Genomic DNA, 27510 nt, shown 5'->3' with positions numbered 1-27510 from the left:
TATAAACAAAGGAACTTGGATACTATAACTTATAATTTGTTTTTGAGACCAGGACACGTGTCGTTAAAAATGTCGATGCCGTCAATTAATAAAATTAACAATAATAATAATTAATAATAATAATAATAATTAATAAAAGATCTCTATACTAAATTCACAGTTTAATAAGAACATATATGATACAAACCTGAGCATCGGAATAGTTGTGTGCGAGGTTCTTTATATTCCTTCTGAGACCTGCTACGTTCACTTGCATCTCGTCCCGGGCCCGGGGCATCTGAGACAATTAACAAATTATTACATAATAGGTACATTAGTAGTCCCATCGGGAACACATTTTAGATGAAGCTGTTCAATTACTAAACAAAACAAGAAAGATAAAAACGACTAACAGGAGCCTCTGGGTCTGCGGAGGGACTTCGGTTCCCTCTGTATTTTATACCGGATGTTCCATGGGGAGTGCTCTGAGGAATTGTTCGAGATGATACCAGCATCTCGTTTTTACCATCGCACCGCCCGCCACCGGAGCAGAGTTCATCCATACTACCTGGAGCCACTGCGGTCATCCACAGTGCGTTTCCAGAGATCTTTTTTGCCACGTACCATCCGGCTATGGAATGAGCTCCCCTCCTCGGTGTTTCCCGAGCGCTATGACATGTCCTTCTTCAAACGAGGCTTGTGGAGAGTATTAAGCGGCTTGGCTCTGCCCCTGGCATTGCTGAAGTCCATGGGCGACGGTAACCACTCACCATCAGGTGGGCCGTATGCCCGTCTGCCTACAAAGGCAATAAAAAAAAAAAAAAAAAAAGGAGAAAATGGTGCTTAACCGTTTTATCCTTTGGCTACTTAAATATAAATCAAAATGCAAGGTTGTTTAATAACCTAAAAGTAGGTACTTAATATTATCCGCAACACGCTTCGTCAGATTTTTTAGATGAATCAGCAACGTAAGACCTAAACAGATTACGTTATATCCAAAAGCCTTACTGAGAAAGCGCGAGCATGCTGGTACATCCCGTCTCGAACCTGCGATCTCATAAATGTCATCCATAATTTTAAGTAGCAGTAATATGTATCCATTCTAGTATTTAATATATTTAATTATGGGTTTCTTTGTTTGTTACAGTACGTCTTAACTACACAGCTGATCATCGAGAAGTTTTTCAAAGGTACAAAAAGGACATAGGGTACATTTCATTCAGAAAAAAGTACTAGGTACTGCCTGAGGGCCGCGGCACGCTAATTATAATAGATAAATGTTTTGTTTTGACGTTAGAAAAAAATTAACTCGATATTTATGATAGAGGATTAAATTCACAATTAACAAAAAAAGGATGCGCAAATGGTTGATGACGTCACAGTCACAAAGTTGCGAAAGAGATGCGCGATATTCAAACTACGTCCCAATTTTTTTATTACTATTGCTTACATCCTAATGATCACAATCAAACAGGAACTATCAATATTTTAATATTCTTTTCTTGGGGACCACGACTTTGAGAAAAAGACAATTATTCCCTTTTTATTCCCCTACCTAATCGCTGGTAGCCTATTTAGGCTATCCCAGCTACGCGGGGACGGGTAGGTGAGCTCACAGGCTGAACCTGAGAGAATATGCTAAAACTAACCCCAGCAGGTGCAGTGCTTCGCAGAATCTACCACCGGATCGGAATCGCAACACACTGAGAAAATCCGGCGAGAATCTCAATGAAGTCTGTCTTTGGATTAGTATGGTGAGCGTTGCTTGAAGAACCTAAAAGCGCCGATAGTGGATCCAGAGGATCTGAGAAGACATGTTTAGAATGACAACGGCTTTGCGTTGCCCGCCGCCTGGGTCGGATATGTAATTAGCGGCAGCCATGATAAGTGAGTTATCGTGTCTCGTCGTTTTGTCAAAATAGATTTTTTCCCAACTATACATGGTGCTTAAATAGCTTCATAGAGTTGTTTGTCTTCAAGCGCACAGACAATTCTGTATAATGTATAATATGTTTATAATTTATTATTTGCGTCAACGGGCACATTAGCATATTCATATTGCATTCGATTTGAATAAAATACTACGAGATTTCGCTTATTGAATCTTACCTATTGAATTATCTTGTACCACGGCGTGACGTGATCACACACAGATTGTTTTAATATTTTTCCTGTAAAGCAGTTATACCAGTTTGTACGGCAACTGTACCGTCTCCGCAAATGAGATTAAGACCTTGTGACTGGGACAAGGTTCTGAAGAGTGACCCATCATTATTGAACCAAGTTATCTACAATTACCAATTGTAATTGAAACTAATATCACTTTAATGCCTTTTAGCTGTAATATTTATTAATATTACTCATGGACAAACGTGTTGGCGAAATTTAAATGAAAAATTTGACTATAGCTTACGAATGCCCCAGCTGGCAAGAACTATATTAGAACGGAAGACCGACCGGGTAGCTCAGCGACGTAGTTTAGGGTGTGATATCTACTGTTGCTATTTACGATGAAGCAGTTTCATTAACTATCTAGTAAGTTGCTGCGATACGTAGTGTATCTATAATAATATATAAATCTACAGTGATTTTTATAACTACTGAACCATGCATCCGATTGACTTGAAACTTGGTATCCATGTAGAAAATACATATACTTAATGGATAGGCTAATGTTTTATATGAGTATTGGACACCCTACACCAGTTGCGGGGGCGTTAATGATGAAAATCTTTGTGGGGGTGAGAAATAATAATGTTAAATTTAAATGTCCAGCCAGGCGGACGGGTACAGCTAGTCATTCCTATTTCAGATATCTCGGCGCGCATTGAACATTTGTAAGCAACGGTTTGGGGTTGTTCCTATTTCCACACAATGATCTAATGACTAAAATACTTAATTCAATGAATTACCTGTAACTTGTGCGAGTTGTTGACGAACGTGACTATAAGACGGATTGAAATTCGTTGAATGTGGAAACAATAAAAATAAAGAAAGTCTAATATATTCGCTGATGATAAGAGGTCATTCACACGTTACAATATTAAACCAACAATGTTATTGACGTCGGTGATAAATGCTCTACAAATGCTATAAGGTTATTAGCGTCATGCGAGACGAATTCATTTTTAACTATCCTAACATCTTTATTTAAGAAATAAATATCATTTTCCATCAGAAGACAACTAATGTAAAGATAGAAACTGCGCTTCAATAGACTTGGACCTACAGTAGAGGAGCAAATAGCTTAAACCCAACGACAGCCAAACGATGTGAATATATTGATAAAGTTTAGCTAGTATGAACCACTTGTGAACACATTTCATGTTACCTAATATTCTCCATGTGTTATTATCTCTACAATAGGACTGTGTAGAGCAGACGGCACAGTTTGTCAAATTTTCATGTTCACGTTGAGAATCATGTTTTTCGGTGCACGATTGGGTCGTGTTATTTTCGTCGCGTCGCGTTGTAAACAAAAGAGTGACGCTTTCGTGTGAGCGACCGGCGGCGTACGTCAACAAATATCTTTGGATAAGTCATGTGACAATATCAGACAATGAAGATTAGGTAGACAAAATCATTGGGGGTTATAGTTAGATAGGATTGTGATCTGGCAGGCTAAAAAGTAATACGTCTACCCGGATGTAGCAATATTTGTACATAAAAATGAATAATATAAAAAACGTTATTATTGGAAGTAGAAAATATTGTGTGCTCAAACTAATATGTGGTGGTCGCAATACAAAACAATTCATTGTACCTTAAATGTTTATTTTCTGTCCGAATTTGTTGATTGCCAATAAAAACGATCATATTATCTGCGCAAAGTCTAACGTCAAGGTCTTTGTCGTTGAAGATGGTGCGTGAAACCAAGCCGTATCTTTAAACGCGGTTACCACAGTGAATTCAAGACAAGTTAAGATGAAAGTTGCCTATATAGAGTATTGGAAATATGCTTTTAACAGTACTGGATAAGCCTTGGCACTAAAAACGGGAACTATTGTATTATTTTCACAGCAAAAAAACCGTATGTTTCCGTGTTGATAGCGTAGGTAATATATGAGAATACTATGTTTGAAGGTCGACTCTTCACAGTGCAGGGAGAATTAAGTAAGTCTATAGCATCAGCCTCGATATTAGATGTATACGAGGAAAACGGCCTTATGTCGCGACGGTATGTCATTGCCAGTAGTCATTTAAGCCCTGACTAAGCGATAGAATGCACAATACACAACAAAACTAACCTCCCTCTACACGTTTACGCAGTACAGTATTTTCTGTTGTGTGTTTTTAAAGAGTGCTCTGAAGAATTGTTCGAGATGATACCGGCATCTCGTTTTTACCATCGCACCGCCCGCCACCGGAGTAGAGTTCATCCATACTGAGCCACTGCGGTCATCCACAGTGCGTTTCCAGAGATCTTTTTTGCCACGTAACATCCGGCTATGGAATGAGTTCCCCTCCACGGTGTTTCCCGAGTGCTATAACATGTCCTCCTTCAATCGAGGCCTGTGAAGAGTATTAAGCGATAGGCAGCGGCTTGGCTCTGCCTCTGGCATTGCTGAAGTCCATGGGCGACGGTAACCACTCACCATCAGGTGGGCCGTATGCTCGTCTGCCTACAAGGGCAATAAAAAAAAAGAATAAAAGAACGATATAATTGATTGTAATTGAAATGACCAGTGGTTTTATCCACTGAGTTTCTCGCCGGATCTTCTCAGTGGGTCGCGTTTCCGATCCGGTGGTAGATTCTGCGAAGCACTGCTCTTGCTAGAGTCAGTATTAGTAACACTCCAGTTTGAGTCCCGTGAGCTCACCTACCCACGTTAGGGTGAAGCTGAAATAGCGTCTCAAGGCTATCAGCATAGGTAGGAAAAAAAGTAGTTTTAAAAAGAACTTGATTCTGTTTCTTTTGGTCAAAATGGTCCACAGGTAACATGTAGATTATTTTCATTTAGACAACAGCTCGGCACACGGTAAGACTATTCACCAAAATCAAACACAAACAGGATTAAATTGACGGGCTTCTTTTCATTACGTCAACAACAACGTTTAATGGATTCTTTAGAAATAAACGACGGAAGCAAACTGAAATTCGCAATCGTAAATAAAAAATATTTCCCAAATGGCTCCTAGAATATACATTGCTTTTACAAATAAAATATAAATTCCTTAATGAAGTGTTTCTACTCAACGATTGAGTTAGTTGAAAATAAATTTGGTTTACTGCGTGTAATTGGAGCCACTTGTTATAAAATTTAATAGTTTTAAATTGCATTTAATGTACAATAATTTATATCGCGTACTTAATTAAAATGCTAATACTTCTTGTAAATAATATTTAGACGGATGACTAAAATAATTTAGCTTTTTCTATCACATTATTTTTCTGAACCAAAGAGAACAAAAGAAGAAATAAATGATTTAGCGTAAAGATCGGTCGCTGTTTGTTCCGTTTTATGGTATTTGTTACATGAACGTGCATGGTTTTTCCAAAGTCCTGTTGAGCGTATGTCATGGCGGGTGTAGTCACTTTAGGTACAAGGTTGACTATATTAATATCTTAAATAAGCAGATAAGCTAACAGCACTTATCCACGTTACTGACTACGTGGAGACCACAATGACAGTGCCATCGCTGACCTTGGGACATAGAAATCTCAATAGCATAAAACTTGTAAACTTACTCTTTGAACCGGAAAGCTCGATTGATTTGCCCCTTAAATAGACTGGATTGAACCGGTAGGGGGATTGGAAATCACAAGGCACCCAACATAAGACTAGCGGTAGGCAGCGGCTTGGCTCTACCTCTGGCATTTCAGAAGTCCATGGGCGAAGGTAATCACTCACCATCAGGTGGGCCGTATGCTCGTCTGCCTATAAGCGCAATAAAAAACGCCTCTCAACATCGAAATCTCGAACAATGTAAACTGGTACCGTAATAAGTGATGCATTGACTAATTAAGGGAAAAATTCTCGGAATTCACAACACACTCAATATTAGCTCACTTTACGCTTGTAGATGATCAATAACTATGGCAACCTATACCAGTCCAATGCGAGGTAAAAAAATATATAATTTTGTGGTTGTTCGACAAATTTTCTAAGATTACCCGGTCACGCGAAATCAATATTGAGAATTTCCAATTATTTCCACGAATAGGGAATCGTCGTAGGAAACAATGAATAGCAACACATTAAAACAGTTATAAATAATGCGACACTAAATCCCACCTTGAAAATCACTTCAACGACACGATCACAAAAACAAAATCACATCGAAAAACATTCACTTCCATTAAAAGTTCACACTAAAAAGAAGTACCTAATTAACATCACACGCTTCAAAATGAAGAACGTCTCGCTAACAAGGCAGCTAGCTAACTGAATGTCCTTACTCACGGAGCAACCGTTGTTAATATCATTATGACGTGTTCATCTCTGTGCAAGTAAGTACGTTATAAGAAAACATTGTTTTGTGTTTGCCGCATCTGACACTTTTATTATATTTATTTAGAAAAAAGAGACTTAAAATTATCTCTTTAGTTGATTTCCAAAAAATATTTTAGTTCTATTGTCTACTAAGTCCACGGATGGCCTTATTGTTAAAAAGATTAAGAGGTCGCATACAATTAGATGGAAAATCAGTTACGAAATACAAGATTTAAACAATCAAATTTCTTTATGAGAACCAACTAATTGCTCTGGTCTGTCGGTTGTTTTTGATTTATATTTGTAGTTTTTCTCTGTTCATATCGGATGTTTCTATGTTCCAAATTTTATCCTGCCAATGTTTTATCATATAAGACGGGTCATGTGAGGTTCTACAGTGGGTGGAAGCCGTATTACACCGGTCATAGTCACGTCTGATAGACAAATGAAAGTGGCACACACGCGTTACCGTACGAGACTAATAGCAGTACGCTTTTTTATTATTATTATTATTTATTGCATAGATGGGTAGACGAGCTCACAGCCCACCTGGTGTTAAGTGGTACCGGAGCCCATAGACATCTACAAGGTAAATGCCGCCACCCACCTTGAGATATGAGTTCTAAGATCTCAGAATTGTTACAACGGTTGCCGCACCCTTCAAACCAAAACGCTTCACGGCAGAAATAGGCCGAGTGGTGGTACCTACCCCTGCGGACTCACAAGAGGTCCTACCACCAGTAAGTTTATTTTGTGTTTTGTTTTTTTAGTCAATTAAACGTTTACTTAAAATGATAAGCATTTATTAAGAAGCCGTTTTTAATATTTAGAGCTGTGTTATTCTCTTCATTATCGAGTATTCGTTCCACCGATCAGGATCCTTTAAAAGGTACATCTCCAATTACTAAATCACGCTAAATCATCCATGTCATCAAACGGAGTAGTCGTGAAAAACTACAGACGATAACTCGAGATCGCAGGAAGTGGAGGGATATGTACCTGCTCTTAGCATTCGAAGATATAGACAATTTCGCGAATTTCAATTTTATTACACGCTACTATTTAATGTGCTAAGTTTACAATTCATTACAAAAATGGTATTTGCTTACATCTTCCATTAGCAGTGGGAAACATTGATGATATACTTCGTACAGTTAGCAACATATCTACATATCAATTGCACACGTGAAGGTTACATTTAAGCCGCTGAATCTTCTTGGTGCATTTTAAATAGGAACAACTACTAATAAGAACATAATACCGAAGAATGTTTGTTTACAAGCACTTTACGTTGTGACGTCAATACCGACACATCTTTTATCGCGACCACTAAGTCCCAACATCGTTATCAATTCAGCTGATAACATGTAATTATGGAATGGCAATTAAAATGGTATACCAATTTGGGTAATAACATTTTGTCAACCTTTAAGAGGGATTCATAGGTAGTGGTAGCACGTAATGTAAGCCATCACAAGTAGGTACCACCACCCTACTCATTTCTATCACTAAGCAGATATGAGTTCTGGATTGAAGAGTATATGAGAGCTGTTATGTAATACAGTTGAGGTTTCGGCTTTGTAATTACCATGGGCGCCTTAACAACCTAACACTGAGTGGGCCGTGAATTGCATAGACAATTAATAGAATAAAAATAATTATTTGTATTGGCATTTACTAGACAGCGCGTATTAAGCAAGCGAAAATTTTAAATGTCAAATCAGCAATTTATATTTTCCTTCATCTAGTTACGAGATGAAATGTCAAACGAACACTTACTTTCTAAAAACATAAAATGTAAATGACGATAAAAATAATAATTTAATAAGAAATTTCTCAACCGTGTGAGGTTACGAAATCCGAGGCGAGCTAACACAAACACTATGCCGATCTAACTGTTTCGGGCTCACAAATTCATGATCATTTAACTGAGTTGCGATCTTATTTCGCGGTATATAAGGTCGAGTTTGTTTACTACTTGTTCTGACGGTTGCGAGCCGTGCAAAATCTGCGCGAAGGCATTGAACTTTACGAAATATGAAATGCTGGATGGATTAATATTGGTTGGGTAGAGATGGGATGGGACCAGCGGCATCGTGTACCTATTCAGAAAGTAGTTAGATGGGTGGACGAGCTCACAGCCCACCTGATGTTAAGGGGTTACCGGAGTCCATAGACATATACAACGTAAATGCGCCACCCATCTTGAGATATAAGTTTTAAGGTTTCAGTATAGTTACAACGGCTGCCTCGCCCTTCGAACCGAAACGCATTAATGCTTCACGGCAGAAATAGGCGGGGTGGTGGTATCTACCCGTGCGGACTCACAAGAGGTCCTTTTTTTTTTTTTTTCGGGCCGGGTGCCGAACCTCCTACGAGGTCCCCGCGCATACGGGGCGCGCGGGGTATGTGAGACTCAACGATCTGCAGGTGTTGAGAGCAGATCGCGGGCCCAAGGATTTTAGGACCCACCCACTAAACGACTCCCCTGCACTCTTACACCCGACGTCCGATCCTCTCCGAGGTCAGAACCCGGATGAGGTAGGGGGGTTACCGCGGTCAACACTACAACCAGACGGCGCGGCTCACCCCAAGGACGCCCAGCCGACGGAGCCTTCGAGGCGAATCGAAGGCTCTGAAACGTCGGCCGTCTCGGTACGGCAGCCCGTCAGGCCGCCCAGACAGTGCCGCTGGTGTCCCGGAATACCCCGCTGGACCAGAACCAGCCTGCCGGGTCGGGACGCGATACACCGCCAACCGGTCGCTCTTTCGTAACTCCTTGGCAGCGCGCTAGAGTGCTGGTAGCGCGCCGCGCGGCCTCTACCCCCTCAGGTCGCCCCTTGACCTTCACCGGGGGGAAGCCGCCATCTACAGGAGCCGGAGTCGGGCAAAGGCCCTTCTCCGGCCCCCGGCTCGGCGGCGACGGATAGGTGCGGAGAGGGATGAGCTCTCCCTCTCTCGTTCCGCCGCCTCCTTCTGCGAGATGGTGTACTCGCAGAAGTCGAGCATCGCCTTCCAGGACTCATCGCTGCCGAGCATCGTGGCCACGAAGGAGACGGTGCGGTATCCACGGATCGCCCTGACCGCGATTGCACGCTGCGGGCGTCGCAGGGCCGCGATGTTCCTGCGAGTCAAGGCGCGGCACCACACGGGTGCCCCATATAGTGCCATGGACCGCACCACCCCCACGTAGAGACGACGTACTACTGCGTCGGGCCCCCCGACGTTTGGCAAGAGCCGGCTCAACGAGCCAGCCGTCGCCATCAGCCGAGGGCCTAACTTCTCGAAGTGAGCGCGGAAGTTCCAACGACCGTCCAATTCGAGGCCGAGGTACCGCAACCCGGTTACCCCAACCTCGACGCGGACGCCTCCAATCACCAGGTGGGCCCCGGGCGGCGACTCTCTTCCAGCCCTGTGAAACAGCAGGGCCTGGGATTTTTCGAGCGCCACCTCGAGGCCCAACCTCCGAATATTACCGACGACGAATGCCACCCCTGCGCAGGCAAGACGGGCAGACTCATAGTAGTCTTTCCCCCGAGCCATGACTAACGTGTCATCCGCGTAACACACAACGCGTAGGCCCGGGAGAGGGCTGTGAAGGGCACCCCGCAGGACCCAGTCGTAGCCGATATACAAGAGGTCCTACTACCAGTATATATCCTTTCGATGGGTGACGGTTTATGGTCCATATTATCTTGAGTGTCACCATCACTCATGGACATCGGCAATGCCAGCGCCACAACTAAGTCGTTGCCTATCGCCAAGGTTCCTTCAAATCTCATCTAAGGTAGGACGTGTAACAGCATGGCGGGATCATGAACGACAGGATCTTCGCCGGTTTATTCTGATGTCACGTCGCAGAAGATCTTTGGAAGCGCATTACGCCTCAACGCAAGTAGGGTAGAAGTAGGACGATGCGATAAACGCATAAAGCAATTACTCCCTCCATATTAAAATAAATCGCCCCAATATTGTTCAACACTAGGCCTTAACGGCAAAAGAGTTCTTAAGAAAGATTTCTTAGCGGCAATATATAGAACAACTCGCGTAATTATCGAGCCAAAAACGAGGCTTCCATAGTTTTCCCAAGAGTAAATCATTCGTGAATTTAATTTAGGTAATATTTTTTTCGGTTTCCGGCAGTCCTAGAAGTAATTAGAACTATTTTTACGACTTAATCTCTCGTTTCTTATTTGGTATTTCCGTAGTAACGTTACGTATATGATCACGTGGTATTTGCTCCGAAAAGGAACAGTATAGTTACAGCGATTAAATCTGTCACTCTAGAACGAGACACCAGACGACTCGTACACATCAGGAAATGTCCTTGAAACAAACAAATCAGGAAGAAGCAGTACAATCTTGAAGGTATCTTACAGGAAAATTAAATCGACAATAAAAGCGACTTATTGTCCTGTGATTTTTAAATTGCAGTTCCATATCCGACTTCCGAGGTATAATTTGAATTATTTCAACTTCTTCACACTTATGTGCGAAGTGAGTTTATTGTGCCAGATACCAACGAGGTACCTGGTGTTAAGTGATTACCGAAGCTTATGTATACTAAACATGAGTGCAGCCATTAGCTCTGACAAGAGATAGAAGTCTTAATTGTGTATTTTAATACAGGAACATGCAGACGATACTGCCGTCCGTACCGGGGGTAGAGTAATGGCGCAAGTTTACAATTTTTGCGGGTCACAATTGACTTTGTGAACTTTTATTTTTGTTTTTATTGCTTAGACGTCTCAAAGAGCTCACTTTGGATTAAGTTGTTAAGGCACCAAGAGCTTAAATGTCGCTACATTGGAACACGAGTTCTAAGTCTCAGTTCCAAAATACAATGGCTGCCTCACTCTCATTATTGTTTCGCGGCAGAAATAGGCCGGGCGGTGGTCAAAACGCGTTACCCCAGTAAATTTCCAAATGATAGTAAGGTTTTTGTGTAATTTATGCCTTAAAGTGGGTGAGACAATTCAAGTGTGATATTAATTGACCTCAAACATTTCATACGAAATTATATGCTTCAAATGCACGTACACACGATAATAACGACAATACCGCCTATTGTACTAACTGCGAGTGTTTTTTTTTTTTAATGCTTAGATGTGTGGACGAGCTCACAGCCCACCCAGTTTTAAGTGGTTACTGGAGCCAATAGACATCTACAACGTAAATGCGTCATCCACCTTGAGATATAAGTTCTAAGGTCTCAAGTATAGTTACAACGGCTGCCCCACCCTTTAAACCGAAACGCATTACTGCTTCACGGCAGAAATAGGGGTGGTGATACCCGTGCGTGCGGACTTACAAGAGGTCCTACCACCAGTAATTTTTTTTATTTCAGTACTCTATATTATAATACGTTTTCTAACAGATTTGTATTATTATAGTACTGCCTGTACGTGAAGAGTACAATAAATAAATAAATAAATGAGTATTTGAAGGGTATTATAGGGTATACGACAAAGGGAAGACGAATGTTGTTGTTCGGAGCTTATCTTATCTTAGCTTAGCTTAGCTTATCTTGAAAATGTAATAGGTGAGATTCAGGCATCTGTCAAGTATCCTGTGCTCTGTGATGGCTATCCGGTACAAGTATTATAAAAATCGGTCCCCAGTCCCGTACCCCATCCTACCCATTTCTCAGACCATATCCCAAGATGGGTTATCAGTAATCAACGAGACATTACTATTACCTAGTACACACCGCGTTGTCTCGAACCCAGTTTGAACGTCTCAATAATAGTGGCAACGCGTTTTAACTGTTTCTATTGTTTAAGTACCACGTCCACTAATAATATACCCTCGCAAAAGGAAGAGTGCTTAATCAACTCTCGATCGAAGCCTAGGTCATTTGAACAATGACGTCACATGACATGGAAGCGAACAGGTCGTCGACCTCGCACGCAACGCGCCGATCATGATCATTATGGGGATTTTATTGTTTCCTGTGTGTGTCTAGCGTTGCGAGAACCAAACGTATGCTTTATGAAGATCTCTCAGTGTAACTACGAACTCGCAGCGATGCCTGGTAGCCGCGTTCAGCCGCATCACAGCTTAAATACCTTCGACAAACTCGAAAGATGACTTTGAAGTCTCGATTCAATTGAAGTTAACCCTGCCCTAAAAAGAGCAATGCTTGATTCTTTCGTGGCAGAATTAGTTAGGTCCATGTGACACTATGGTCGTGCGGACCCCATAAGCTGCAGAGCTACTCCGTACTCATAACGAAAGCTCAATTATTTTCAAAGAACGACTTTACTGTCCTTTGTACCAAATCAAAGACCGTAGGGCATGGTTGAATATGCGCGAAGGAAAAGTCCTAGCACCAATTTTTTATTCTTGCAAAGAAAACATGACATCTTATAAACAAACAACAGGTGACCACCGAAGGTCACACTACAACTACATACACGAATCATGTAAAACCCCAATATAGTTAGTTTCTGGTCGAAAAAAAAAAAGCAATAAAAATAAATATTGTTAATGATTACTTGAAGTAATTAGTGGGAATTCTTAAAATTATATTTAATATCGCCAATATTATCGCGACTGGAAAGTTATAAATAAGGTTCTCTGCTTTGTCACGGCGAAGGGGCACGTTTTCGGAAGCGAAGTTTAAAACTAGAACCGATATTCTACTGTTCTGCCTTCTGTATTTAGGGATTTTCGGAAGGACGATAAAGCAATGTGTCTGCTACCGCGCGCGTAGAATCAGAATGCTTCTAAAATAGCTCTCCCTCGCCCTCGCCCTCGTGAGAACGAAGAAGTATTTTTCATTACTCCGCCCATAAATTTCATAACACTTCGATATGCTTTCGATGGCAAGGTTACCGGTTGCACTCCAGTTTAAGCTGCCAAAAACTCCTTGCATTATCGCAATATTTATTCTTATGTTAATGTCCAGACAGAATAATACCATACTATAAAGTAAGAACTTCAATAATACATTACGCACAGATATGTACTACGTATCAAGACGATGATTCATCGTGGGCAAAATAAATTTAATCCAAATTGATGACGGGTATTTAACTGAGATTACAAATGGCATTTTTTTTATCATAATACATGACTGATTAGGTTCAGAATTGGTAATTTTTTGAATGAAAATTTATTGAAAAAATTTGTTTCTCACATATTCATGTAGCATGTAGATTGTGATTCATTGATACCCAGAAATGATATGAGTCGCAATGTTGAAGAACCTGTTAGAAAGATTACCGAGAAGAATTTCGTTTTCGTTCTCTAGAACTATCTAGAAAAGCAGTGCAGTTTCAATGCTGACATTTTTTAATATTTTGGATGGGCAGAGGATTTCATCACCAGACCTTAAATTGTTAGGCCGAGCTGATGGCGTCACAGCGAGAATGCTGTATCTCATTAAAAGACATGAGGTCGAGGTCTTTATTGTATTGCATAACAGCCGCACCGCCCTTCAGAACGGAATAAACGCCTGCTTTGCGGCAAAATGTGATCCGCGTGGACTCACCATCCGCCTTTCCACTGGTAAGTAATACCAGTGGTATAACCAGCTCGGTTAGACTGCCGCGCTCGAAGTCTTTTTGATTAGACCAGTAGCACCAAGCGCTAACTATTTTACTATTTACTTGGCTACGTAATAACGATAATGTTTATCACCACTTCCTTGTTTACCAATAGTGATGTAATAAAAAACGAAATGTTGCCTAACTGGGTCCAACACACAAAATGGTATGAAAAAATACTGAACAACAGTTAAAGCACTAGTCTCTATTAATAGTCGGGCCGTTGTACAAATCGATAAGTCGTGTGGACACAAGGTCCGCGGTCCGGTTGACCTTCTAACAGACGATGGAACACCAATTAGCATATGTTTCGCAGGTTGCTGTACAACCGTGGAAACTCGCGTAATATCTGACACAATACCTGTATGGGCTCGTCGTACCAATGTAAAATTAAATTCAAAACATAGATTGCTATGCAATCTTAATGCTACCACACACTCACCTTGAGACGGGAGCTCCAAGTCTCAATGGTACTATTTAACGGCTTACGCTTCAAGCCGGCAGGATGGTGATACCTACCCGTGGAGGCTCACGATTCCACCACCAGTAGAAAAATCAATTTAAAAACTGATTATTTTGGTATCAAATAATCTAACCGTTATTGTCACAAATGACTACTGCTGATTCAAAACACAATCGCATTCCTCAGGAAAACCGGAAAACGAACTCGGCTGGTTTCAGGTTCTATGAACATTTAGGTGCCAAAACAAATGACTACTGCTGATTCAAAACACAATCGCATTCCTCAGGAAAACCGGAAAACGAACTCGGCTGGTTTCAGGTTCTATGAACATTTAGGTGCCAAAACAAATGACTACTGCTGATTCAAAACACAATCGCATTCCTCAGGAAAACCGGAAAACGAACTCTGCTGGTTTCAGGTTCTATGAACATTTAGGTGCCAACGCAAATTTAAAACTCAAGCTTTGAAAAACAAAACACCGTATGTAAACAATACGCAATTCTTACAATAACAATACAAAACGAAACGCAACTGAAGCAAATACCTCATTTTCACCACATTACATGAGAATCACCAATTTAGGAAGCGCTGGTGATGGATTCTTCTGTTTATGAGGTTGTCGTTGCGCGACCTTCAGTGTTAGTCCTACGGCTCGTAATTAATCGAAAGATATACACCATGAAAGTGTTTTCAATTATAGCATTGTTTTAAATAGATCTATGTTCATTTATTAAAATTATTATTAGCGTAATTCCGAAATTTCCGCTTGTTACATAGATAATTTTTGACGGGATTTAACTACAAGAATGAGAACTTGATAGTTTTATGGATTCGCTATGGAATCACTATAAGTTTCATTACTATCACAGTCTATTGCATATATCTATCTATGACATCTAGATGCCCTTACAAAATAAATTGGCATCTTTGACGCAAGATACCAGTGCATTTAATAAGAGTGGGGTTCTTTATCAGTCGTAGGGTAATAATATCGTACCTTCAGTTTTATAGCTTACTACGACTATTGGTTTTATAGAGCCATTATTCGTCGTGATTTAATTAATTATAATATATGGCGTTTGAACATTGAAAATACCTGAAACGGAATCCAGGTATAACTTATTAGTTTCGTGTAAATACATACCTGAAATTGCTATTTTTATGCTCATGACGCGTTTGTATTAATTATACTTTCGTTACAAAGGCAGAAGGAAAATTTTGAATGGATTGAATTAAATTAGATTTAGTTTATATTAATTTCTTGACTCTTAATCCGGTGTATGTTTATGTTTTTCTTATACTCAATGGCCTAACGTATATGTAGACATTACCGGGACGGACTGGGCCATCTTTAGGTTCAGTCGGGTTGTTTCTCAGCAAACTTTTTGGTTTTTTTTTATTTAATAAAAAATAAAATTGAATTTGGATGAAAATTACTCCGATATCGCTCGCACGAATTTTAAAATTAAGTAAGCCCTTATCACGATAACATTCACGAATCCACAAATTCTTTGTTGTTTTCGATGTCGATGTATAGACATAATTAATGCGTAAAGTTTTCGTATGATGGATGACTAAGATTTTCGTTGGCAAAAATTGATTTTTTATTAATGACCCTCCTTATATGCTTATCTATACAGAGTAACGTAAATTACCAAAAGCGGTTTAATGACGTGTTTTTTTTTAAATTAAATTTCCGAAGACTTCTATACATCCTACAGTCGGAAAATGTAAAATCAAATTAACGGGATATTTTACGGTTAGGCTGAAACGTGCTGCGTAATTCGGTATTTCCGTTTCCTCCCTGAATATTAAATCTAGATCAAATATTTTTATGTATGTATTTAAATTTTGAACACGCTCGTATTAGCTTGGTATATATTATGTATTTATGTATGTACGTATGTACTATATATTTGTTTTTATGTAACGGGTAGCTTTGAATGTCATTTTCACTTACTTCAAGGCATCCGATTATCTTGAAAATACACACATCAAGCACCAAGGAAAAACAATAATTTTATAAACTCACTCTAATAGCAGTATCGACCTGATAAAAAAAAAAAATAAGACAATAAACAAATAATTTTAAAGTGGCTTTTTTTATTTCAACTATTGGGAATCTTTTAAAATTTATTGCTTATCCTATATCTAGAAGTTTTTTTTTTATCAGCAAACCAGAATAAAAGCAACAAACCGGCGCGGCGTAGCCAATGGCTGACTATATCGGAAAAACAAACGTTACATTGGTTCAATTTGGGGGCGGATACAGTTGTACTTTCCGTGTCGAAAAATGCTTTTAAAATCTTTAAAGCAGTCATAGCCTCAAATTTCTAGAGCACAAATAAATAATGCATTATTGTGAGAAGTGAGACAGATAATATATCAATGGCATTGATGCCAATAAGTTCAACCTCATGTTTGTGGTAGATTCCAGATGAACCATCAGCTTCACGGTCTATCTACAATACTAAAAAAGAACATTCTGAAACACTGAACAAAAAATGATTCATCTTATCACGGATTGAATCTTTATCATGTTATTGAGAGGTCTCGTCTGATATCAGGCTGCGATTGATTGTCATTAAATTATCTACAACATTTATTGTTGTTCGTGAACATGTTTGTTTTGTTCTATTGTCTAAAGTGTTGAGGAAGTGAAGGACAATTTATTTAATACAAAAAATGTATTATGTTTAGTGGTAGCAGGGCACATTACAAACATTCTAATTTATTGATTTCTGCATCATGCCATAAGCCTGCAAGTATCATCATCTTATGTATTCTGCCACAGAACATTCATGTGTTTTGGTTTGAAGATGTGTCATACACCTTCCTGCAACACTACATTAAGTAAAATCGAAAATTTTAGCAATTATTATATTATTACATCAATACGTTTTTTGCATCTATTGCATATGGACTTAAAAAAAATTTGGGAATCACATGAATAAGTAAATTGAAAGGAGGCGAAAATGGAGTGAGCAGTGCCCAGTGCCATGAGACTAATGTCATTGGTTCGGCAGGACCCCCAAACCAAACGGACATCTCACTCTAAGAGTCACAATAGAGGCAGACCACATCAATGGATGAACGGCAACAGGCTACAAGCCAGACATAAATCAATATATATAGTCAAAGCAGATGAAAGTTTTGAAGAAGTCTGTATTCAAAGATATATATAAGAGGGCACAAATAGATAGTAGTATGTTTTGTGTAGTTGTGTTCATCTATTGCTTTATATGTGACGAATTTAATTATAATTTTTGCTTTCTCATCAAAACCCAAACAAAGCACTAAAATGGCCTTTACACTATTTATGTGTCAAAATCTCAATCACATAATGTGTTAGGTGTTGAGATAAAGAAGAACCAGTGTCAATTAGCATACAGGGGTGATCAAATAATTCTAATAATAATCTCATCGAAACTCCTAAATAACTGGGATTTTATAAACCCCAACATTAAAATCACAACTGTTTGTGTTGTTGATTGTTTTTATGACTTTTTTCTTGGGGTGTTGGGTCTATATGTCACACATACCTAGGTAAGCTAGAAGATGTCTTATCTGAAAAAGGGTGTCACAGTCATTTACAATACATTGAAATAATTTACAATTTTAAATATGCAGTTAGAAAGATTAAATTTGGAAATGAGTGTTAAAATAGTCAAGAGTTGGAATTCACAACTAAAAGAGAATTTTTGTATGAGCTATGATAACAAGATGAAATGTTGCTTTGATATGATAAAACATGTACATGTACAACATTCAAGGTTACTGGACAGAGGTAACATCCAACTTGCACTGCAAGTACTCAACTTACACAATGTTTACACCAAAATATTTCTTCACCACAAACACTTCACAAGTTATACCACTAGTCTGAGCTGTGCACAGGTACGAACGACGAAACGGTAATATTATACTAGATATCATTCAATGATAATTTTTTATCATATCAACTACGATAAATTAGTACACAGAATCTTCTACGATCGCCGAACGTCACGGTACGACACAGAACACAACACGACCGCCGAAGCGGGTTTCTGCGGCCTAATTCACTCGGTTTAGTTTTTCACCGCTCGCTACGTCACAGTCGCGGTTGCAGCTCACGGTTTTTGTATCAATATGATGGCCCCTAGACGAGGTGAAGGCCTCAATGATTCGGATCACTCTAGAAAGTCAGGTCACATGAAACATTAAGAACTAAACTTACCAAAAATAGTTAAATCCGACTTTGACAACAAACGAAAACTTTCAAGTTAAATTGTTTTTATATTGGATATCGCATTATATTAATTAAAACGTCGAGTTATATTATAACAGTTGACTTACTTTATAATTTTGTTGTAAAATAATATACCGTTTACAAAACAGTTTTTGACGAATTGAAACTGTCAAGATTTAATTCATGACAAAATCAACAATATGTCCTCCAACAGGTCATCCGGTCAGCGACATTACTTATTAAACCAAAATGCAAAGTCATCAAATGTTCACGTACCTTTATACCTTGTAAATACTGGAAGGATTTAATTTCAGGGTAAATATAAACTTAAAAACTTTTTTATTAAAGAGGATAAACGTTTCACAATGAATCACGAGCGTCAAACTTACGAAAACAAACAAAAACGTCAACTGTCACTGCATACCTTTTTAAAATTTGTTTACGGCTATCATACTCGACTTTTTAGTTATCTTGAGTTAAAGTTTGCCTAGCACTGTTGGCCGTATGTTCGTGTATTGAAAGTTTGTAAGAGACTTTTCGGCGCCGCGGCGGGGAGGCAAGGTAACTGTATGGATTATTTTATTTTGTTAATTTAGTGTTTCTTCTAGTTTAAACGTATAATCATGGTAGATTATCAATCGTTATCATCTGTGAAAGTGCAGAAGTTGAATCCCGAAGTACAAAAGTCGAACGCGAACGAAATTACATGTAGATTTCAGTAATTTTTTTATTTTTATTGCTTAGATGGTTGGACGAGCTCACAGCCCACCTGGTGTTAAGTGGTTACTGGAGCCCATAGACATCTACAACGTGAATGCGCCACCCACCTTGAGATATAAGTTCTAAGGTCTCAGTATAGTTACAACGGCTACCTCACCCTTCGAACCGAAACGATTTACTGCTTCACGGCGGAAATAGGCGGGATGGTGGTACCTACCCGTGCGGACTCCCAAGAGGTCCTACCACTAGTGAAAATTTCATATTATTGGGTGTTACTGTTCTGTCTGTTTCTAAAGCATAGCAGTTAGAAAGCGTTCCGCTATGAAAGATGGACTATATAGTCTATACAATACAAATGAGTCTTTGATTTTATGTTTTGTGATCGGTGGCAATATTAACGTAGTGATAATCGGTGCGACACGATAATCTATTTAATGTGACCGCTGCTTATTACTTAACCGACTCAAAGGACGAGGCAACGTAAAATCACATCGCGGAACATGACCTATCCGATCCTTTCACTCACGGTTACTTTCTTCATCAAACACGTCAATTGCGACGAAGTTTTCGATGATCGAATTAACTAATAGACACAACCAACTGCGTTTCTGGCCGGATATTCTCAATGAGTCGTGATTCTGATCGGGTGATAGATTTTGCAGCGGCACTGTTCTTGCTAGGGCTAGTGTTAGCAAATTCTCACAGGTTGCACCTCTGAGCTCATCTACTTGTTTGCGCGTAGCTGAAATAGCCCCTTAGACACCAGCGAATAGACAAGGAATTATAAAAAATAACAGGTGCGTATTGCTCATCAACTTATCTAAATCTAATAGGAAGGAATCAAACCAATCATCTGAAATTGCAATGAGATGAGATGAGGTGACGTTGAAATAGAATTGTGTGCGTAATACGAAACTTATGAGACTTTTTGAAAAAAGATACCGCTAAACCATGTCCTGCGATTTTGTTTTATTTTCTCACACCTGCCCATATACACATGTTAAAAGATTACTAACCCACTATTATTACGCATTTAACCAAAAAAATAATTTGACTGTATGGATTTTGTTTCCTTTGCTTTCACCTTGTTCTATGTGTGAAACAAATAAAAAAATCAGCGCATTTGAAACGGCGGTTTCTGATCAATTCTGTTTCGCATTCAAATGTTTACAAAATTTTATGTGAAATTGCGTTGTGTACATGAAAGATTTAATACAAAATGAATATAACGACTTTTTCTAACAATAATGTTCGTGGCGATGATAGTAGTCCTATTATTCGAGCTAAAACATTTGTAAGTAATTAACATGAATCAACGAATATATAGGTTATGTTTGAGTTAAGTTATTTTTTTTGTTTCTTACAGAATATACCAGAAAAATGTTTCAATAAGGGCGTAGGATGTGCGTGGAGGAGTGGTAACAAGTTTTCTATCTACCCACGCAGTCAAACTATTTCGAAAACACCGAAAAATGATGTCGAAAACAAAATACTCAATATACGTCACGAGATTGTATTATTTCATCCGATTTTACGAAAACTGGTAAACGAATCCAATGGTACATATTTATCTCTGCAAAAACTCGTCGATTCTTCAAAAAATAATGACAATCACGTGGAATTATTAAAACTTTCACGACAATATCGTTCTATTATAAGAGTGTGCATTGAAAACTTGCAAGAAGCCCTTAATAATGCGAAAGACGGCAGCGACATGATCAATTTACAATCATACATTACAATATTTTATTCTGTTGAATGTATTTGGCATTTATGCGAGATCCTTTACATAGATAAGATTCCTGGAGATATTGTGTTGCCATATCTCCTAGAATGGGTTCGATTCCATTTTCCGTGCCATGAGCAGACTGCAGCGCAGTTGCTGGAGGCCTGTGAGCGAGGTTCGGAAGACCATGATGACTATTGGGATACCGTGATTGGCATGGTTGTGCAAGGGCGAGTAGATGTTGCCAGAGCTCTACTGAAATTAAATTCATTATCAGAAACAAATGAATTTAAGCTTGTTGATAATTCATTACGGAGTATGCCTGTTTATAGTGTGAGTATAAAAATCAAATCTAATTTGTAAAGTCAAATTATCATTTAAATTCCTCACAAATAGAGGGAAGAATTGATTTTCATTAAGTATTCCACAGTATAAATTAATTAAGATCAGAAATTATACTTTGGTAGTTAAGAGACAATTTATCTGAACAATTCCATCACCATTTAGAGATGTTTGGAACATGCTAATAAGATATATGAATGTTTTTTTTTATGAATGAAAGATTAGTGGTGGCCCGTAGGTCTTTCCAGTTTCACCAGGACAGGTGGGCGAGTAAAGGCTCAGCCATATATGAATTTTACTTGTCTTATTAGATTTTTATGTCTAAACTACTGAATGACTGTTCACATGATATAGGTTATAGTCCACACATGTCAAACTTCAGCTGGAAACCTATTTTGGGAAAAACAATTAAAACCAGCAAAATTTATAAATTTGTGTTATTATTAATTTATGTAACCATTGTGTCAGATCAAAGACTTCATTGTGGTTATGAAAAGTTGAATATTATTAAACAAATTTAACCTGGGATATCCTATAGCTAAAAGTTCGATCTTACCTCACATCTTGCCATTAACATTTTACATCTACATTACATGGATATAAAATTATTACAGATATATGGTGGTATATCAACTGGGGAGTTTACAGTAACTTGGAAGCATTGGCAGGCTGAATGCAGAGCTAAGGTTACTAGCAGAGTGTTGGCATCACAACCAAAACTTGAACTTATTATGAGAGTAAGTAAAGATGTTTGAATCAATTAAGTAACTGCATAAACTAGAAACTGTTCTTGTCCTCAAAATTCTTAGATTAAAGTTTATACCACCATCATCATCATTTACTACATTCAAAAATTTTGTAAAATTACCTTTTTATCTATGCTAATTTCCCCGTTCTAAGCCAAATCAAATAGGAACATGGCAGATGCAAGCATACCTGTTGAATAACGGTAATAATAACAGCATAATAGACAGCAAATAAGAACAATTAATTAATTTAATCAGTTAATCTATAACTTCAAAATAAATGAGTTATGATTTGAATATTGTGAAATGAATTTTTTTCTTAATTGAAAATGTTTTCAAGAATTATTTTTTTATATTATTAAGTGATTCATTAATTAACACTAAGTCTTAAAACAGGCTTTGGGAAGATGAAGTGAGCTAATTAGGCTTATTTTTTATTATACTAAAACATTGTGTAATTCGTTTACTAATTTATACAATTTTGTCCCACAGTTAATCATAGGAGAATATTCAGCATTTGAGTCAATACGTAGCACATACACATCGTGGTTTGATATGTTGGGAGGCTACGTAATGTTCACAGCACCTTGGTCTAGGACTCATGAGTTGTCTGCTGCAGCATCAGCCTGTGCTGGAATGGGATCTATGCCCTCAGGCTCTAGGCTGGATAGGACTTTACGGGCATTATTGGAAGGTGATATGCATCAAGTAAGTGACAGATGCCAGTAAGCTGGTAAAAAGATTAGTTAAATTTTTAATTAATTGGTAAATTAAATTTTAAATTGTGTAATTAATATTAATTAATATATATTAATATTAATAGACAAACCTGAGCAGTTAGCTTAATACATCTATTTACAGCACAAATAAGTGAATAATTGCCCTCAATTTGCCAATACAAAGGTAGAACAAATTTTAAATCTCAAGATTAAAAAATACAATTGAGTTAACTAAAAATTGGATTTACCCAATTGACATTTCCAGGTAATTCATGAAATCCAGCATATAACAGATAATGGATGGTTTGCAACACATCTATCAGACATATTGTATCATTGTGGAAAATTAAAAGTATTGGATAAACACCAAAATAAGTGAGTAGGATTTGAGAATTTTCTATTTTATTGTCTCTTACTTTTTGAAGTCCTTGTGGCCTGCGAGAGATGACATGCGTTGTGTTTGCATCGAGCCATACTATGGTGCCAGTTATCGAATCCTGCAGGCTGGTATCAATTTGTCTGTACTCAACAAATGTTCACGATTGACTTCAACAGTGAAGGAATAACATTGTGTAAGTGTGTATCAAACCTCCAAAAATTGTTTATTGCATAGTTATCGGTGGCAGGACACCTTGTAAGTTAGCATGGGTGCCACTGCTTTTCCCGTTTTTGCTGTGAAACAGTAATACGTTTCGGTTTTAAGAATGGGGCATACTGAAAAACTGATTTAGAATTAATATCTTAAGGCGGGTGGCCGCATTTACGTTGTTGAGGTCTCTGAGCTCCGGTGACCACTTAACGCCAGGTGGGCTGTAGGCTCGTCCACGTACCTAAGCAATAAATAAATATCAGTATAAAAAAAACTATTTAATCTCATTGATGTTGAGGTTTCGGTTGTGTTCAAACCATCTTTAAAATTAATCATGAATAATCATCCAATCATAATTAATTATTTTTTAATATTTGATTGTGTCAACTTTTAGTTAAAAAGTGTTAATCAAAGTAAAGTATTAATGAATCTTGAAATGTGTGGCAGTATTGCATTCATTGTGTCAAGATCCTATAGGCAAAAGTTACCACCAGCAGGGCCTGTGAGCCTACCTATTTTCACTTATAAATGAAAATAAGTGTCACATTTTTTCACTGCAATCTCATTTTTTGTCCAGAAGAAGAACATTCATGCTTAAATTGAGTAATAAAATTGTTTTTATAGTGTAACTCAACGTCTCCGAGACAGTTTAATTCTTGAATATGGAACCTTGATAATGGAGCACAAGTCACTCTGGTCCGTCGGACTGTCCTACCTTGCTTCATGCCCTCCTGAAGGTCTATGCCGAGCTCATTTGTTGTTGGAGAGGATTCCGATCAATACTCATGCCAAAGCTATGAGGGTTGTTGCTGAAGCTAATAAGTATGGACTATTGGAAGTTGGTAAGTACATGAAGTATTACTATGAATTTTATTTGAATGTGGCAGTCTTTCGTGCCTATGGTATATATAATATGATTTATTCGAAATGGAATTCATAAGAAATTCTTTGATAAAAACCAGGAAGGAGTAGTATTATGAAAATAAAAAAAATGGGAAAGCTGCTTCGTAGTTAATTTGAACTCTGATAACCATTAATAAGTTAAATTAACTAGTAACTACTACGAGACCGTTTCCAATATGCAGCATGAGTTTGTTGATGAATTGTGTGGTGGTTGGTTACAGGCGAGGGCGTGTGGCGCGTGTTGTCGGGGCGGCACAGCGCGGCGGGGCGGGACGGCGCGGCGCTGAGCGCGGCGGTGCGCGGCGGCGCGGCGGGGCGGGCGGGGCGCTGCGCCGGGGCCGCGCTGCGCCACTACTGCCGCACCGGCTGCCTGCCCGCGCCGGACCTGCTGCTCACCGCCGGGCCGGCGCTGCTCATTGACGATACTCTACTCTTCTTAGGTATGCTACTTGAATATGGCGCATCCTAATGTAGGTTATAATATTCACAGAGTGACTCTACATTTTTTGTTTGTGTAGACGGATGACAGAACCTTTGGCCCACCTGTATAACCTGATTACCAGAACATGTCTATGAAGCCGTCATAATTAATGCACCAACGTCAAGACATGAGGTGGAAGTCTCGATTGTAATGTATGGCAGTCGTCCAATCTTTCAAACCAGCCAGTACAATAACTACCTAAAGAATATTATGTTTTCATAAAAACTTCTTGTATGAAAATGTTGTCTGGATGTTAGTAAGAAGTTTGGGCTGTTACTCTCTCTTCTGGTCGTTCCCTCAATGCTGAGGATCGTGACTGTATGTCAACCTTCTCCACTCGGTCCGGTTCTGCGCCATATGTACCGCTCCCCGTATCCGGGCTCCAGTCACCTCCTTGAGTTGGTCCACCCATCTAGCTGGCGCTTTTCCTCTAGCGCGCTTCCCCTCCATTTGACCGAGAATTATGAGTTTCCCCAGGCTGTGCAATGGGGATCGCATGTGCCCAAAGAAACTCCGGATCCTTTCCTGGCACATAGTCAGCAGGCGCTTGGTGACCTTCAGTTCTTGGAGGATGGAGACATTGGTTCTCATAGCTGTCCAAGGAATGCGTAGCAGCTTTTTCCAGCACATTTCAAAGGCATCAATCTACTAGTTACTAGTGTTTTTTTATCAATTTTCAACAAAAATTTTAACAATAGTATCAGTGTATTATTTATACCATGCCAACACATTGATTTGGCATTATGATTAGTCAAACTAAAACTTACCACTCCCATCTTTTTAAAAAAAATCTATTTGTAGGTAAATATTGTGAATTTCACCGCATGTACAAGAATAAAGAGTTCCGAAAAGCCGCACAGCTCCTCATATCGCTCATCACATCTAAAATAGCCCCAGATTTGTAAGTAACAACTAAGCTGGTTTCATTTTTAGTATGTCCTCATGTATTAGTGCTTTTTGTTAATGTTAATTCTTGTATTCAACAAAATATGCGATAATAAGATTCAATAATATATATAATAATAATATGGAGTACTTCATTCTGAAGTAAACAATATAAGACTTTATTGTGTTCTCTGTGATAAGAATTAAAGCCCTTAATCTCTTACAAAATTAATATTAAAAATTAAACAATAAACAGTATTATTAAACTGTACAAAACTCAGCTCCTTTTTACTGAATGACCGACTTCACTCCATGACACTGAATGACATTGAAGAAAAATGTTTATAATATCTTATTTTGTATATGTATTTTATATTTTTTTATTATGAATTATTTTATATGTTAATAAAAATATCTTATTTTGTATTTTAGTTTCTGGGAAACCTTACTGCTAGATGCTCTACCGCTATTGGAATCTGACGAGGCCATGTTCACGGCAGATGACACATATGATATGATGCTGTGCCTTGAGCTACGAGCCCAGAACTTCAACCAAGAGAAAGCGGAACTCCTCAGATTGGCTTTACTTAGGAACCTGGCACGGACTGCACTAGCTGAGAAACCTGAAGAATGTACTCAGTGATAAAGTGCTATGTGTGTTGAGTGATGCGTCTACTGGCGATTGATGCTGATCAATCTGGGAAGCTGAGTCTCAGTAAAACAGCAAGAGTTGATCGAGAATTTAAGTTCTCATTCATTTATTATCTTATACCATAACTTTAACAGGTTTTATGAGATTAAACCATTAATGTCAATGACTTGTGACATCTTAGAACCTTAAATCTGAAATGGTATAGAAACTGACTTCTATCAGGACATTTTATTAAGTATAATTACTGCTCACGACAGTGATAGCATAATAATGTTAATACCATTTCTAAAATTCTCTACCGTAAAGCATAATGGCGTGATGATATTGCAGCAAATTTAGTACCTATAAATTATTTATTTATGATCTATCTCTGTGTTAAGCGAGATAACACTGTATTTTTAATTGGTGATCAAGCATATTCTGTTTAACAATTTCAAGGTCAAATGTTCAACAATGAAAAACATAAATGGAGAATTGAAAGAATGTTTATTTGAAATAGTATGTAATGTAATAATGTTTATAATTAAAATGCCATGCTCGTGTTTTGATAATACAGAAAAATAGAGACATTGTTGAGGTCACAATGTCTCATAATGAATGGTTTGTACACAAGACTATGTTTTCTATTGATTTCTTGTTACCGAGGGCCAAGCTTCCGTTGAAGTCAGCAAAATCTATTGTAAATTTATGATTAAAAACTATAGACTAATGTAGTAAAATTAAAATGTGAGTGTTCAAAGTTGTGTGTAAAATTGAACTTGATGTTATAACAAGAAAATAAAGTATTTTTGTAATTTATAATGTTGTTTATTTTCTTCCTATTGGTACACTCTTGACAGAGTGGTCGTGGTCATGCATCAGTCGGATCCTGCGATACCGATGCTCTCGCGATGCGACGAGTTGTTTATTTACATTTTTTTAATTCAGAAAATATTCATGTGGCACCATATATTTTGTTTACCCAGCTACATTTGACCACAGCTACGTACAGGTTCTATAAGTGTATACTTATATGAAACTAGGAAAAACAAGGGAATCAATAAGCAAAATATTGGTTTGTATTTACGAAGTTGTTACACATTACTGGTCA

At 38.4% G+C, this 27510-nt stretch overlaps 2 protein-coding genes across 7 annotated transcripts in view; one reads left to right on the top strand and one right to left on the bottom strand.

Moving 5' to 3' along the window:
- The window catches only part of lqf (epsin homolog lqf), a 31700-nt gene extending 12609 nt beyond the window's left edge, over positions 1-19091 (bottom strand). The window contains exons 1-2 of one of the 6 annotated variants that reach the window (XM_028176467.2): positions 18934-19091; positions 188-277 (exon numbers count right to left, since the gene is read on the bottom strand). In XM_028176467.2, the coding sequence (XP_028032268.2) occupies positions 188-277 (90 nt within the window). In that variant the 5' untranslated portion in view covers positions 18934-19091. Of the gene's footprint in view, positions 1-187; positions 278-6215; positions 6368-18249; positions 18507-18645; positions 18833-18933 lie in introns of those variants that run through there. The other 5 variants (XM_028176469.2, XM_028176470.2, XM_028176468.2 and 2 more) reach the window with 5 other exon arrangements.
- A 1383-nt stretch (positions 19092-20474) lies between these two features.
- On the top strand, positions 20475-27221 carry Nup75 (nuclear pore complex protein Nup75). Its single transcript, XM_089734101.1, has 9 exons — positions 20475-20671; positions 20744-21436; positions 22060-22182; positions 22684-22899; positions 23176-23285; positions 24124-24341; positions 24624-24842; positions 25685-25784; positions 26201-27221. Exons 1-9 carry the CDS (start codon positions 20597-20599, stop codon positions 26409-26411), a joined length of 1965 nt encoding a protein of 654 aa, XP_089590227.1. The 5' UTR covers positions 20475-20596; the 3' UTR covers positions 26412-27221.
- Positions 27222-27510: the final 289 nt, after the last annotated feature.

This window comes from Bombyx mandarina, chromosome 17, assembly GCF_030267445.1.
Source record: "Bombyx mandarina strain Sakado chromosome 17, ASM3026744v2".
NCBI lineage: Eukaryota > Metazoa > Arthropoda > Insecta > Lepidoptera > Bombycidae > Bombyx > Bombyx mandarina.
This window is presented reverse-complemented; position numbering and strand designations above follow the sequence as displayed.